Source organism: Mus pahari, chromosome 20, assembly GCF_900095145.1.
Source record: "Mus pahari chromosome 20, PAHARI_EIJ_v1.1, whole genome shotgun sequence".
Classification (NCBI taxonomy): domain Eukaryota; kingdom Metazoa; phylum Chordata; class Mammalia; order Rodentia; family Muridae; genus Mus; species Mus pahari.
Genome location: NC_034609.1, coordinates 10,975,831 through 10,989,126, shown reverse-complemented (window position 1 = coordinate 10,989,126; position 13,296 = coordinate 10,975,831). Strand labels below are relative to the sequence as shown.

General features: G+C 41.1%; 1 protein-coding gene across 1 annotated transcript in view; it reads right to left on the bottom strand.

The window, feature by feature from the left end:
- Positions 1 to 13,296, bottom strand: part of Lonp2 (lon peptidase 2, peroxisomal) — a 91,115-nt gene that overhangs the window by 54,462 nt on the left and 23,357 nt on the right. The window contains exon 8 of the mRNA XM_021220133.2: positions 4,116 to 4,257. Coding sequence (XP_021075792.1) covers positions 4,116 to 4,257 — 142 coding nt within the window. The remainder of the gene's footprint in view (positions 1 to 4,115; positions 4,258 to 13,296) is intronic.

The following is a 13,296-nucleotide window of genomic DNA, read 5'->3' as shown; positions in this document are numbered from 1 at the left end:
ACAACAATATGAAGTAACCACTACCCCCTGAGCTCGTGTTTCTAGCTGCATATGAAGCAGAAGATGGCCTAATTGGCCATTATTGGGAAGAGAGGCCCCTTGGTCTTGCAAACTTTATATGACACAGCACAGGGGAAGGCCAGGGCCAAGAAGTGGGAGTGGGTGGGTAGGGGAGCAGGGGTGGTGGTGGGGTATAGGGATCTTTTGGGATAGCATTTGAAATGTAAATAATAATAATAATAATAATAATAATAATAATAATATACTTAAAAAAAAGATTTTAATGGAAATTTAGTAACCACTAAATTCCAGTAGTGCTAGTGTTAAATTGAAATGTAAAAGAACTGCTACAACAACAACTAAGGGCTGTTCCATAGTTGTAGACATCTCTGTGGCAGCTGTGAACAATTTAGATAATAAGGAAAAGTATAGAGAAAGACAGAGCTGGGAGGTAGTGGCTGATAACTTTAATCCTAGCACTCAAGAGGCCAAGGCAAGAGGATCTCTGTAAGCTTGCAGCCAGCCCAGTCTACACAGAAAAACCCTGCCTCAAAATTTAAGAAGAGAGAGACGAGACTAGACACTAGGCCCAGACAAGAAGAGTGTGTTCTGCTCTTCCAGGGCTCAGGAAAATGTACACACATAGATGATGAATGCAGTGACACTCTAGACTTTCTGCTTTTTCCTAGTGCTGGCCTTCATGCTCAAGAGATCCCAGTTGCCTTTTCTAAGGAAGACAGCCTGGGAAGAAAGACTGCACTGGAGGCTGGAGAGATGGCTCAGTGGTTATGAACTTCAGTGCTGCTCAGGCAATGGACTACTGTTTGACTCTCAGCATCTGTGTCTAACAGTCCATAATTGCCTGTAACTCCAGCTCCATGGGAAGCAATTCCCTCTTCTAGCCACCCAAGGGCCCCTCACATGTGTGCATACCCACATACACAGAAACAACAACAACAAAATCTTAAGGGGTAAGAACCCAACACAGAGGATCCTCAACCTCACAGCCTAGCAGAAAGCCCTAGTGTGAATGCAGTCAGCACACTCCAGTTCTGTGTTCACAGTGTAGAAATCAGCACTTTTCTTCTTTGCTACACAGCAGAAAGTGGGCAAGAAGTCTAGTGAAAGACTCTAATGCAAGATACAGACAACAAATTTGTTTAGAGAGAAGCAAACTTAATGTTTTTAAATCTATCAATACCTTCTTCACAGAATTACCTCTACGTATCAAAAGCAGAATGCTAAAAAGGAATATGTAGAGATATTTTTGGTATGACAAACACATGAAAAGGTTCCCTTTTTAGAAGGTAAAGCTGAAGTTGTTCTCGCAGAAAGTAGAACAAAAAACCAAAAGGGATGAATCACAGGAACGAGAAGGCATGGCAGCTATAGATCTACCACATTTGGAGATTGCTCAGTGCTTAAGGACATTTGCTGCCTTTGCAGAGGACCTGGACTCCCTTCTCAGCATCCACTTAGTGGCTCACACCATCTCTAACTCCAGCCACAGGCCTCCAATGCCCTCTTGTGGATATCAGACACAAACATGGTATACATACATGTGTGCCACAAAAATTCATACAAATAAAATAGAAATAAAATATTGGGTTCTAACAAAACAAAGCAAAAAAATTTCCAACAAAAGAATTAAAGAAAATCTTTCAAAATGAAAAAAGAAAAAGAAAAAAAGAAAAATTTGAAGACTCTTTAAAGAATCAGCAAAAATGTCTGAGACCCATAACAGGCAAATTATTTTATATATATAATATAAAGTATATATTATATTATATAAAGCTGAACGACTGAGATCAAGAGATGATTCTAAGTTTTTGTAGAGGGCAAGAACATGCTTGTACATACAGATAAGCACTGGAGAAGTCAGGAAGTTAACTCTCAGGTATCCTTCAAAGGAAAGATGTGCTTAACCTGACCTTCACCTGGAGTGCTGGGAATGGATGGAGTTTTACAGCCTGGTTGGTAACTCTTTGCTGTCTGATGGGTCAGGTTCTACCGGTCTCCCAGAAATGTTTTACTTATCCCAGACCCCTTTCCTCTAAAACCTTGAGCATTACCTCTAGGCTAAAACTCATCCTTGTAAGAGATGCCATTTGTACTTTACAACAGCCCGTGTGATTTCTATGTTATCTCAGGGTCAGGCCAAATTTGGACTCACACAGGGATTATGTTTTGCTTAGTCATTCTCCCTAAACCAGTAGTTCTCAACCTGTGGGTCTCAACCCCTTTGAAGGCTGAATGACCCCTTTCCCAGGGGTTGCTTAAGACTATTGGAAAACACAGATATTTACATTAGGATTCATTAACAGTAGCAAAATTACAGTTATGAAGTAGCAATGAAACTAATGTTATGGGGCTGGTGAGATGGCTCATTGGGTAAGAGCACCAAACTGCTCTTCCAAAGGTCCGGAGTTCAAATCCCAGCAACCACATGGTGGTTCACAACCATCCTTAATGAGATCTGACTCCCTCATCTGGAATGTCTGAAGACAGCTACAGTGTACTTACATATAAATACTTACAAATAAATAAATAAATCTTTTAAAAAAAAAGAAAAAAATGTTATGGTTGGGAGTATCACAACATGAGGAACTATATTAAAGGGTCAGCATTAGGAAGGTTGAGAACCACTGTTCTAGACCCTTATCTTGAGCACTGCTTCTAGGTCAGCAAGAACTCTTCTTATAGATGAAGCCATATGCACTGTATAAAGAGAATCAATGTAAACATGTCTTAAGCTTTGTACTCACCAGGGTGAGTTAACTGTTACCTGAAAAAATTTCACCCAAACTGTGCTATGTTTAAATATGGCAAAAATATATGAGCTGAGGCCAGACTCTCAAAGTCTTCACCCAGCACCAGTAATTTAAATTGAGCTGATCCCAACTTCATTTCTATTTAACCCTGATTGTTTTCCCTGCCATTTGTAAAGTCTTTCAGGTCATCACACAAGTTTTCAGAGAGTAAAGCAAGGCAGAAACATAGTGACTTCAGACTTACCAATGGCAACACTAGAAACCAGGAAGTCACTGGGGCAAAGGAAAACCCTACAGAGAAATTATTTCCAACTAGAACTCCATGCCCAATCAGATTTCCTGAGGAAACATGAAGATGCTTTAAATTTTGCATTTATAAAATGCCACCCAGATAAGCTTTCTGAAGAAGCTCCTGTTGAATTAACAACACAGAGTGAGGTAAACCAAAACACAGACTGGGGAGGCAGGAAATTCAACATGGTGGGAGGTGAAGGACAACACAAGAAGGCTCCACGTGCCACAGGTAGAAAACAACTGCTTCCAACTGGAAGACTCACAATGGTAAAACCTACAACACCTGAGTGCCTGCTGGTCCTGAGAGCAGAATACAAATGGTGGATGTGAGCAGAAGAGAGGTGAAAGATTTTCAAAAGCAGGTATAACAAAAGAAGAGGAAGAACAGGACCTCTGCCTGGCTCAGCTCTGAAAAAGGACCATATAATCTGTAACTGTTAATGACCAATAGTGAGGTAACTAAAAAAGAGATAATTTATAAAGGAAGATGTGGAATCAAAAAAGTAAAGGCAAAAATCTCAGGTTCCTTTAGCATTGTCTGTACAGATGAAGCAGTTTTGCTCTGCAGCCTTGAGCTCCCTCTTTTGCTTCACTCTCCCTCTTTGGGATCTTGCTGTAGCCCAGTCTGGCACTGAATACAATCTTCTGAAGAGCAAGAATTACAGGCATGTACCGCTGTGCCTGGCTAAGTCGAGCATCTAGAAAAGGGAGCAAATTAACAAAGGCTTTTGGAGGCGAAAGCACAGGAGAAGGATGGGCCCTGGGAGAAGAGGACCTCATACTTTCTTCCTGCAATAAACTTACCAGTACTCTGTGAATAAAAAATATGCCTAAAATTTTATTTTACTTAATAAAAATTAAAAAGAAAGACATCACAAAGAGGAGGAAGTTTGTGATTTTTTTTATGTAGATATAACTAGCTCCAGACTTCAGTCTACGCTCCATTGTTTTTCCTGTAACTAACTACATACCAATCTATACATGGCTTAGATATGGCCTATGCTCACCCATACCTAACTGCGACTTCATAGGGAATTTTCTAGACCTTACCTCAAGCAGCGCAGCTGCAGGATCCCCCTGCAGGCTTTTCCCCAGCTTGTCAACCTCATCCAATAGGAACACTGGATTGTTAACCCCAACAGTCTTCAAGCCATTGATGATACGACCAGGCATGCTGCCCACATAGGTCCGCCTGCAGAGAGCAAAGTCACAGCAATGAGGATCAAGAGGGAACAACACTGAGAAGCCAGGCTTTGGAACTACAAGTTCTTAGCTCTCATCAGCATACAGGAAAGAAACTCTATGTATGTAAAATCATTACCACATACCGAAAAGGTGTTAAGTTCATTCTAATTTCCTACTTGATTCTAACTGCAAGTTGTCCATGACACTGGAAGAACTATAAGTCAAATAGGAGAAAGATACAAAGCTCTTGTTTTTAAAAGCAATAATGTGATATTAACTATAGTAAGTAGATCTGAGGTAAACAGTATTTATACTCCATTCCCCTGGTGTATTCCTGCCCCACATGCACTATGGTATAACTCAGTTCAGTCCTCTATCTGAGTGCAAATGTTAGAGGCTGTGTTGTCACATTTGAATCAGAGTTGTTATGTAATTACAGCAGATGTAAGCATGTTTACACAACTGAAAGAGGTGCCTCTCCCTTACAGAGCTGGCAAGCTTGCTAAAGCTCTCTACTGATTTTATTATAGCCTTGCCTCCACCAGGCAGATAGCAGATGTTGCTTCTGAGAGGGTTTCAAGGGCTGTCTGCCTGCAAGAGAACGATCAGCAGAAAGTGGAGCAGCAGCAGTTACATCATGACCCACCCAACCAGAGCTGATTTACACAGCAAGCCTCAACTGTGCCACATGACTGCACAAAGTAGGGCAGAACAGAGTGACCTTTAAAAAAGCAAGAACGCCTGAAAAACTGTCACAGAAATGACTTTTATCTAGGGAAGATGAACAGTGCTGGAGCTAGGTACAATAGAGTCTGTTTACAATAAGAAACTAGCACATTCAAGGCTTCAGAAAGAGGGGCTGGGGATGTAGGGCACTTGACTAGCAAAGTACAAGGCCCTGGGATTTATCCCCAGCACCACCTAAGCTAAGCAGGATGATCAGAAGTTCAAGATTATCCTTGGTTGTATAGCAAGTAAGGCTGGCATGGGATAAACAAGACCTTGTTTTAAATTGATGATGATGAGGAGGAGGAGGAGGAGGAGGAGGAGGAGGAGGAGGAGGAAGAGGAAGAGGAAGAGGAGTCATCAGCATCACCACGGCTATGGACCTTTGTAAAAACCAGTGGTGATGAATGATCCCACACAGCAGGACCGATGCACATATCAACTCACAGAGACTGTGACAGCATGCAGGGCTTGCACAGGTTCCAGCCAGCTGAGAGGAGAGTAGACACCCCTCTGGGTTCCCACCCCTAACCAAGAAGCTATCTGCAGTTGATACCTGATGGCCTAGGGAACACGTTTTCTCTCAGGCTCCATCCCAGGAACCGTTGGCCAACAGAGGACAAACTCAATAGTACTTTTGGTGGCCTTTTGCCTCATTCTGCTTTGTTTGGGCTTTTTTTTTTTTTTTTTGTCTTAGTCTTACCAGGTTTTTGCTTGTTTATGCTGATTTTCATTTTTGTTGTCTGCTGGGGTTTTTGTTTCTTATTTTTTGTTTTGTTTTTGTTCTTTTGGTTATAAAGTTGGTTAGGTACAGAGGTGAAAATTTGGGAGGAACTGAGGTAAAAACACAAAATAAATTATGTGAAAAAAATTTAAAAATTAATAATAAAAATTTTGAGAATGGAACATGGAAAGGACAACATGAGAAATCACTGAACTTTTTCAAATTCTTTCCCTAGTGAACACAGACTCGCCACTACTCTGATTGTTAAGTGTGGTAGAAAAGAAAGTTGTTCACATTTCAAATTCTCCAAGGGCCATTTCGCTCCCCCCCCACTGATTTATTTATTCACTTTTCTTCTCAGTCACAGCCTCCCCCTTCTCCTACCAGTATCCCCTACCCATCCCCCCTCCTCTGAGAAGTAGGGAGGTAAGGACCACTTCTTGCTTTTCTGTTTTTGATATGATTTCAAAAACAGGTACTTATAATTCTATACCTAAAGTCAGAAAAGAAAAGGCTATTCCAGGACCCTTTTTAGAGCAGTGTAAGCCAACAAGCCTTGGGACTTCTCGCGCTCCCCCAAGCCCACAGAAAAGCCCTCTCTGTCCACAATTAAGATTAATCTCAGTCTACCAGTCGGCAGCTTTCCTGACAGCAGCCAATCCTCTCTTGCTTCATTCATAATCAAGATCCTACAAAACCTGTAGGGTTTTCCTTTCTTTCCTGTTTGTTTCTGAGGCAGGGTTTCTCTGTGTAGTCCTGGCTGCCTTAGAACTCACTCTGTAGATCAGCCTGTTTTCAAACTCAGAGATCTGCCTGCCTCTGACTCCCAAGTGCCGGTATTAAAGGCATGTGTCACCATACCCAGCTTTCTTTACATTATGTTCCCCGTTATGGTATAGATTGGCATGAGTGTCCTTCAAAGTCCCACGTGGTAAAGTTTAGGTCCCCAGGTGGCCATATCAGGACTTAGTCAAACTTTTTAAGAACTAGGGTCTACTTGGAGGGCGGGCTATTTCTAATAAAGGAATTAAAATATTCCTAACAAATGCTGAGCTAATTCTTAGAAGAGGGCTATTATAAAAGAACACGAGTGGACTTCACCTCCTTGTGTCAGGCTTCCTGGTATCGGTGTAGTCACCTGCTCTAGTATCAGCTCCTACGATGTGATGCAGTCAAAGACAGTCCTTGAAAGAGCCTATCCAATGCTGTTGGGACTTTCAATTTTAAAAATTGTGGGCTAAAAAAACTTCCTTTCTTCATTATAGTGTAAAAAGCAAATTAATAAACACACTTCCCATCCTTTCCTTGCCTATGTATTTACTAAAAATTCTCTGAAGGGAAAGGTTAGTCTTGTCTTATCTTTGCTTTTGGGACAGGGCCTCACAGCATATCCCAGGCTGGCCTGGAATTTACTATGTACCTGGGTAGCCTCAAGTCTGTGATCATTCTTCTGCCTTATCATCCTGAGTTACAGGTGTGAGCCACCACCATGCTGAATTTCCAGCAGGTCTCAGAAACCTCTCCCGAACTCCTCTCACACAGTCATTTCCAATACCGCAGTGCCTACACCACCAACTGGCTCTACAACCCATCTGCTCCTCATGCACTCCCTAGTCCATCATGGCTGTAGCCCCTCTGGGCAGCAGGCAGATGACAGAAGCTGAGTTATATTGCAGAGCACAGGCTGATGCACAGCTGTTGGCACTCTTCTCCCTCAGGGCCTCCAAACCACCACTGGTAAGGAGGAACTTGGCACAAATTATTTGACCCAAGACTCAGTTTCCTCATCTATAAAATGGGACAACAGTGCCAATGCCAATCTCATGAAGACTGGGAAAGAAGCTCTATAAGCCACCTAGCAGGGTTCGACACAGCAGACGCTGATCAGGAACCACTTTTAGTAGAAATCAGGACAACTGAAATCGGGTCTCACTTGAATTGTGTTTTATGAAAATAACTTCTACAAATGTCTCTTTAATAGCACCAGGCATGTACAGTATTGTTACTATTCCTCAGCCGGAAGTGACATCTCCAAAATTCAGGGCACTGGTCTAGAAATCAAGCCAGGAAGATAACCATCAGAACACACACACTGGATCCAGTCACCATTGTTAAGGTGATGAGTCTTTGAATGACATTATAAAGCTAATACACCACTGCAAATGCCTATGTGACTTCACATCAAAGTGGAGAATCCTCACATATGTGACACCCAAATCTAGCACCTTTACTGACACTCTTGAGTCTAAACAGGGTGTGGCTTGCCAACTGTCTAGTTCCTCGAACACTGCTGGAAAGTGTACTGCTTTCATGGGCAGAGAAAAACATTGCTTTAATATGAACTGATTAGATAAATGGGTTTTTGGTAGAAAGATTAAATATTACTTGTAGTTATTAGAGGAAAAAACTTCTAAGTTTTTAAAACTACCTTGGAAATGTACCACACGAGTGTCTATATATGCTCACTTGGTTTACATATATTTTTTATTCAGGACTGACTTGTGGCAGCACAAGTAATTCACTTACTGAAGATACAGAATGAACTTTAATGAAGCCTGGGGAACAAGGACATGGGTAGTGAGAATGCACACATATGCAAAATAAAAATATTCTGTCTCAAACCTAACACACAATGGTAGTCATTTCTCAGTAAATCAAATATACTGCAGCATCTGCCACAGAAGCCACTGAGGTGGGAAGTAAGTGAAAGCAGCCAAATGCTACCCCTGGGTGTGTGAGCAAGCAAGCGTGCGTACGGACCAGCACTCCCGTGACAAACTCAGCCCCAGAGCACGGCTGCCGAGAGCCAAGGGAAATATGGCCACTTGAAAACATGAACTCTGGTTGGAAATAAGCCTCCACAGCAGAGGGCTTGCCCAGCATATGGAAGACCCTGCATCCAACCCTATCACCACGATAAATAAGGTAGTAAAACCACAGGAATTCTGTGGAAACATTACACAGTATCCCACTAACAGCTACCTATTTTGTTTTTATGTATCAGCTAAAATTTGACGAATGCTTAAAAAGTATTCTAATGCATTTGAATATGTATGTGGTAAAACAAATTATTCAGAAAAACACATGGATTCATACTTTGATTTTTTAAAAATCAATGCTTGCAATTCACATATTAATTAGGACTATTCAGCTACGGTGAAATATATACAAAACCGAAACTATTTCTATACATCAAAAATTTAAATGATAAGATTAGTATTTTTCATTTCCCCAAAAAGTTACATATCAAAACAATTACAAAGACTATTCCAGTATCGTGTGACTAGATCTCATGGTGATCAGCCTTAATACGTTGCCAAAAACTTAGGCTGTTTCAAATCTAACATAATGCAAATGGCTGGCCAAGGATCAGGAGGACAAGTTTTTAACTGTTTATTTAAAGGGCTCTTATCATCTATAACGCACACCACTATAATGATGTGCACAAAAAAATGTAATATGGAGGCTGGAAAGATGGGCAAAATACCCATACACATAAAAGTAAGTGAGAAACTTAAAAAGTAATTTGTAATATAAAAAGTTTATGCATTACAAAAGTAGAGAGGGAAATATTGCAATTCTGTTGCTTTACAACTGGTATGACCACCACCATCATCATTCCCAATGAGGGGCTGGAGAGATGGTTCAGTGGTTAAGGAAGCTTGTTGCTTGCTCTTTCAGAGAACCTGAGTTTGGTCTCCAACACCGACATTATGCAGCTCACAGTCACCTTTAACTGTAGCTACAGATCTGACACTGTCTTCTGGCCTCTGTGGGCACTGTACTCAAATATATGCCACATAGACACACTTTAAAAAATAAACCTTTAGGGGCTGGAGAGATGGCTCAGTGGGTTAAGAGTACTGACTGCTCTTCCAGAGGTCCTGAGTTCAAATCCCAGCAACCGCATGGGGGCTCACAACCATCTGTAATGGCATCCAATACGCTCTTCTGATGTGTCTGAAGAGAGCAATGTTGTACTCATATACATAAAATAAAAAAAAATCTTAAAAAAAAAACAACTTTAAAACAAAATCTCCAATGAAAGTCCAGCAGGCAAGAAAAAAGTTGACAGCCGTTGTCTTTGCATGAAAGAAAAAACTTGAGTATTTTTCCTTATTTTTTTTTTTTTTTTTTTTTTACATTCTATACCAATGGTGTGACGATAGTGGTGTGTGCAATCTATCTCCTGATGCAAACGTTTTAGCTGGGAAAGGGGAGGGTGAGGAAAAAGAACAGCATTCATTTTGGGAACTCTGCTTATCCATGCACATTTATATGTAGCTATGCTTTAAATCTGAAAAAGCAATACGTTTAAAAGAGATCTGATGATCTTTAGAAGAATAATGTGACTTAAATATATCATGTCTAAACAAATTTGATTTTTACCCTTCTGGTAGTCATTTCTAAATCTCTATAAAAAGAATTTGGACTTATCTAAAGGGCTGAATTACAAGATATAATTAGTTTTTAATCTTACACAAATTCCCCAAACACATAGAAACCATGTTTAGCACTGTGCCAAATAAACACACATTATGAGGTAGTACAAAGAAGTACAAGAAATACAATAAATCCTCTGTGTCACAGCTCTTTACACACACACACACACACACACACACACACACACACACACACACACACGTTGACTGTTACATCCAAAATGTTTGAGAACAGAAGTGGTTTGGGGTTTAATTTTTTTTTCTGGTTTTATAATATTTGCATATATACATAATAGATGTCTTGGGACTAGAATCCATATCAACACAAAAGATTCACCTATATTTTATACTCTCATATATAAGGCCCTCACACACATAGCTTATGGGCAATTTATACAATATTTTAAACCTTTAAATATCCATACATTAAAAATTATTTTTATAATTTTATATGTATGGAAAGTTTGCCTGAATGTATGTCTGTGTGCCATATATATTCGCAGTGCCTTAAGAGGCCAGAAAAGGACACCAGATCCACTGGAACTGGAGTTCTAGGTAGTTGTGAGCGAACATGAGTTCTAGAAATCAAACACAAAGCCCCTGGAAGAGCAGTCAAAGCTCTTAACTACCCCTTGTCCTGAAAGAGCATCTATATTTTGATTGAGACTTAGTGTATGAAGTTAGGCATATAGTGTCTCACTTGGGCATGTCAGCACTCGAAAACTCTTGGTATTTTGTTGCACTCCAGATTTACAGATGAAGGGTGTGCCATTTGTATTTATGCTATTTTCAGATGTGTTAAAAATGCCAGAGACCTACATTGTTTACTCACTAAAAGCGCACAATAAATATTATATGGTTCATATAAGAAGAGATCTATCATAACTGGTTATATATATATTACTTAGGGAAACCTAAACTTGGGCCTGCCTTTACTTCCTTTTCTCGTTGCTATGACAGGAACTTGACAAGAAACAAATTAAGAGAGGAAGGATTTATTTTTGGCTTACATTTGGAGGGATAGACAGTCCATAATGGTAATGAAGGCATGGGAGCTGGAGTGTGAAACAGCTCATGACATTACATTCGCTGTCAGTAAGCAGAGAGACATCAATTGATCCGTCATTTTTATTCTATTTACATGTTTATTAAGACAGGGTCTCATTATATAGTTCTAGCTGTCCTGGAACTCACTCTGTAGACCAGGCCAGCCTCACACTCACAGTACTCCGCCTGCCTCTGACTCCTCAGTGCTGGGATTAAAGGTATGCTCCACCATGCTTGCCCCACTCTCTCCTTTTTATTCACTCTCAGTGGTGATGCTCACATTTGGATTGAGTCTTTCTACTGAATGAACATAACCATGACACTCCCTAGCACACATACCCAGAGGCTGGTCTCCTATATTAATTCTAGCTCTTGTCAAGTTAACAGTCAATATTAGACACCAAGGTGGCTTATGATAAACCTCTTTTAGAGAGCTATATGCAAAGGCAGGTGAGGAGGATATGAGCACCAGAGTGTATCTACTGTACTTCAGTTTAAAAAAAAAGAACCTACTGATACATCTATTTTTGTCTTGTAGAGAAATAAATGGTTTATTTGTAACTTTCTTATTTCAATTACAGATCAAAATTTGTCATCATAAAAGTCATAGGATTTTCATCTCCTTTAAAATTGAGCCACTGATACCTTGCAACAACAGAACTTTATTATCTGTACATGTAGGTAGCAAAATTATTTCAAAAAGTCATTATCAACAGTGATCTGAGACATATTGTAAGGATAAGTGTTATTTTTAAATCAAAGAATGACTAATAAGAAACAGACTTATGAGCTGTGAGACAGTGAGACTGTTAAAGTGCTTGCTGGGCAAGCAACAGACCCAGAGGTCAGATCCCTAGAACCCATGTATGCCAAAGGGTACAGTATTTGTCTGTCAGTCTAGCTCAGACAGTGGAGACAGATCACCGAAGCAAGCTAGCCAATGAAACGAGCTGAAAGGCAAGCTCTGCTTCAGGTGTGACACAGGTTCTGCCTCAGAGAATAAGGTGGGAGGGAACTGAAAAAGACCCTTGACAACTGAAAGGAAAAGTATTGGCTCAAGAAAGGGCAGGCAATCAGAGCCAAAGACAGATGACAGAGGACAAGGGAGAAGGGGAAGGCAACAAAGGAAAGGGAGGAGGGGCATTTGTTCTAGAGGAAAAAGGCCTGCCTCTGGATAGAGAGGAGATAGACACGGCATGTAGGAAAATGGTGGATTAAAAAGGTAAAGGGGTTACCTCACTCAGGATGACATCCTCCAGATCCATCCATTTGCCCAAGAATTTCATAAATTCATTGTTTTTAATAGCTGAGTAGTATTCCATTGTGCAAATGTACCACAGTTTCTGTATCCATTCCTCTGTTGAGGGACATCTGGGTTCTTTCCAGCTTCTGGCTATTATAAACTGGGCAGCTATGAACATAGTGGAGAATTGTTGGGTCCTCCCTCTAAGCAGTGTTGTGCCTCTTACAGGCACGCTGGGGGTTGCTCCCCAGATCAGCCAGAGTGCAGCAGATCAAGCCGGAACACAGCGTCCTCAGACCGCCCACTGTCAACGCCAACTCGTCGCCTGGACCAACCACCAATGTCACGCCTACTCGATTGGACCCGCCTTCTGGACACAGCTCCGCAGAAGACCGGAACGCACCATTCCGCCATTGGGACATGGAACATTAAGCCATGCAGCTCTGGGACTGAGACACACTCAGCAGAGACAATGGGACACGTGGGAGAGGGTTGGGTTCTCCCGCGTGTAATCAATAAATAATAATAATCTTTCTTGAAAATCATCTCTCATTTCAGGAAGATTAGCTCTGCAGTACGAACCCACCCCAAGGTGTTTGTTGCCCACGCAGACAGGCGCCGGTCCGCGTGCAGGCAGAAACACTACAGAGAATGTGTCCTTACTACCACTTAGAACATCTGGTTATGTGCCCAGGAGAGGTATTGCTGGGTCCTCCGGTAGTACTATGTCCAATTTTCTGAGGAACCGCCAGACTGATTTCCAAAGTGGTTGTACAAGCTTGCAATCCCACCAGCAATGGAGGAGTGTTTCTCTTTCTCCACATCCTCGCCAGCATCTGCAGTCACCTGAATTTTTGATCTTAG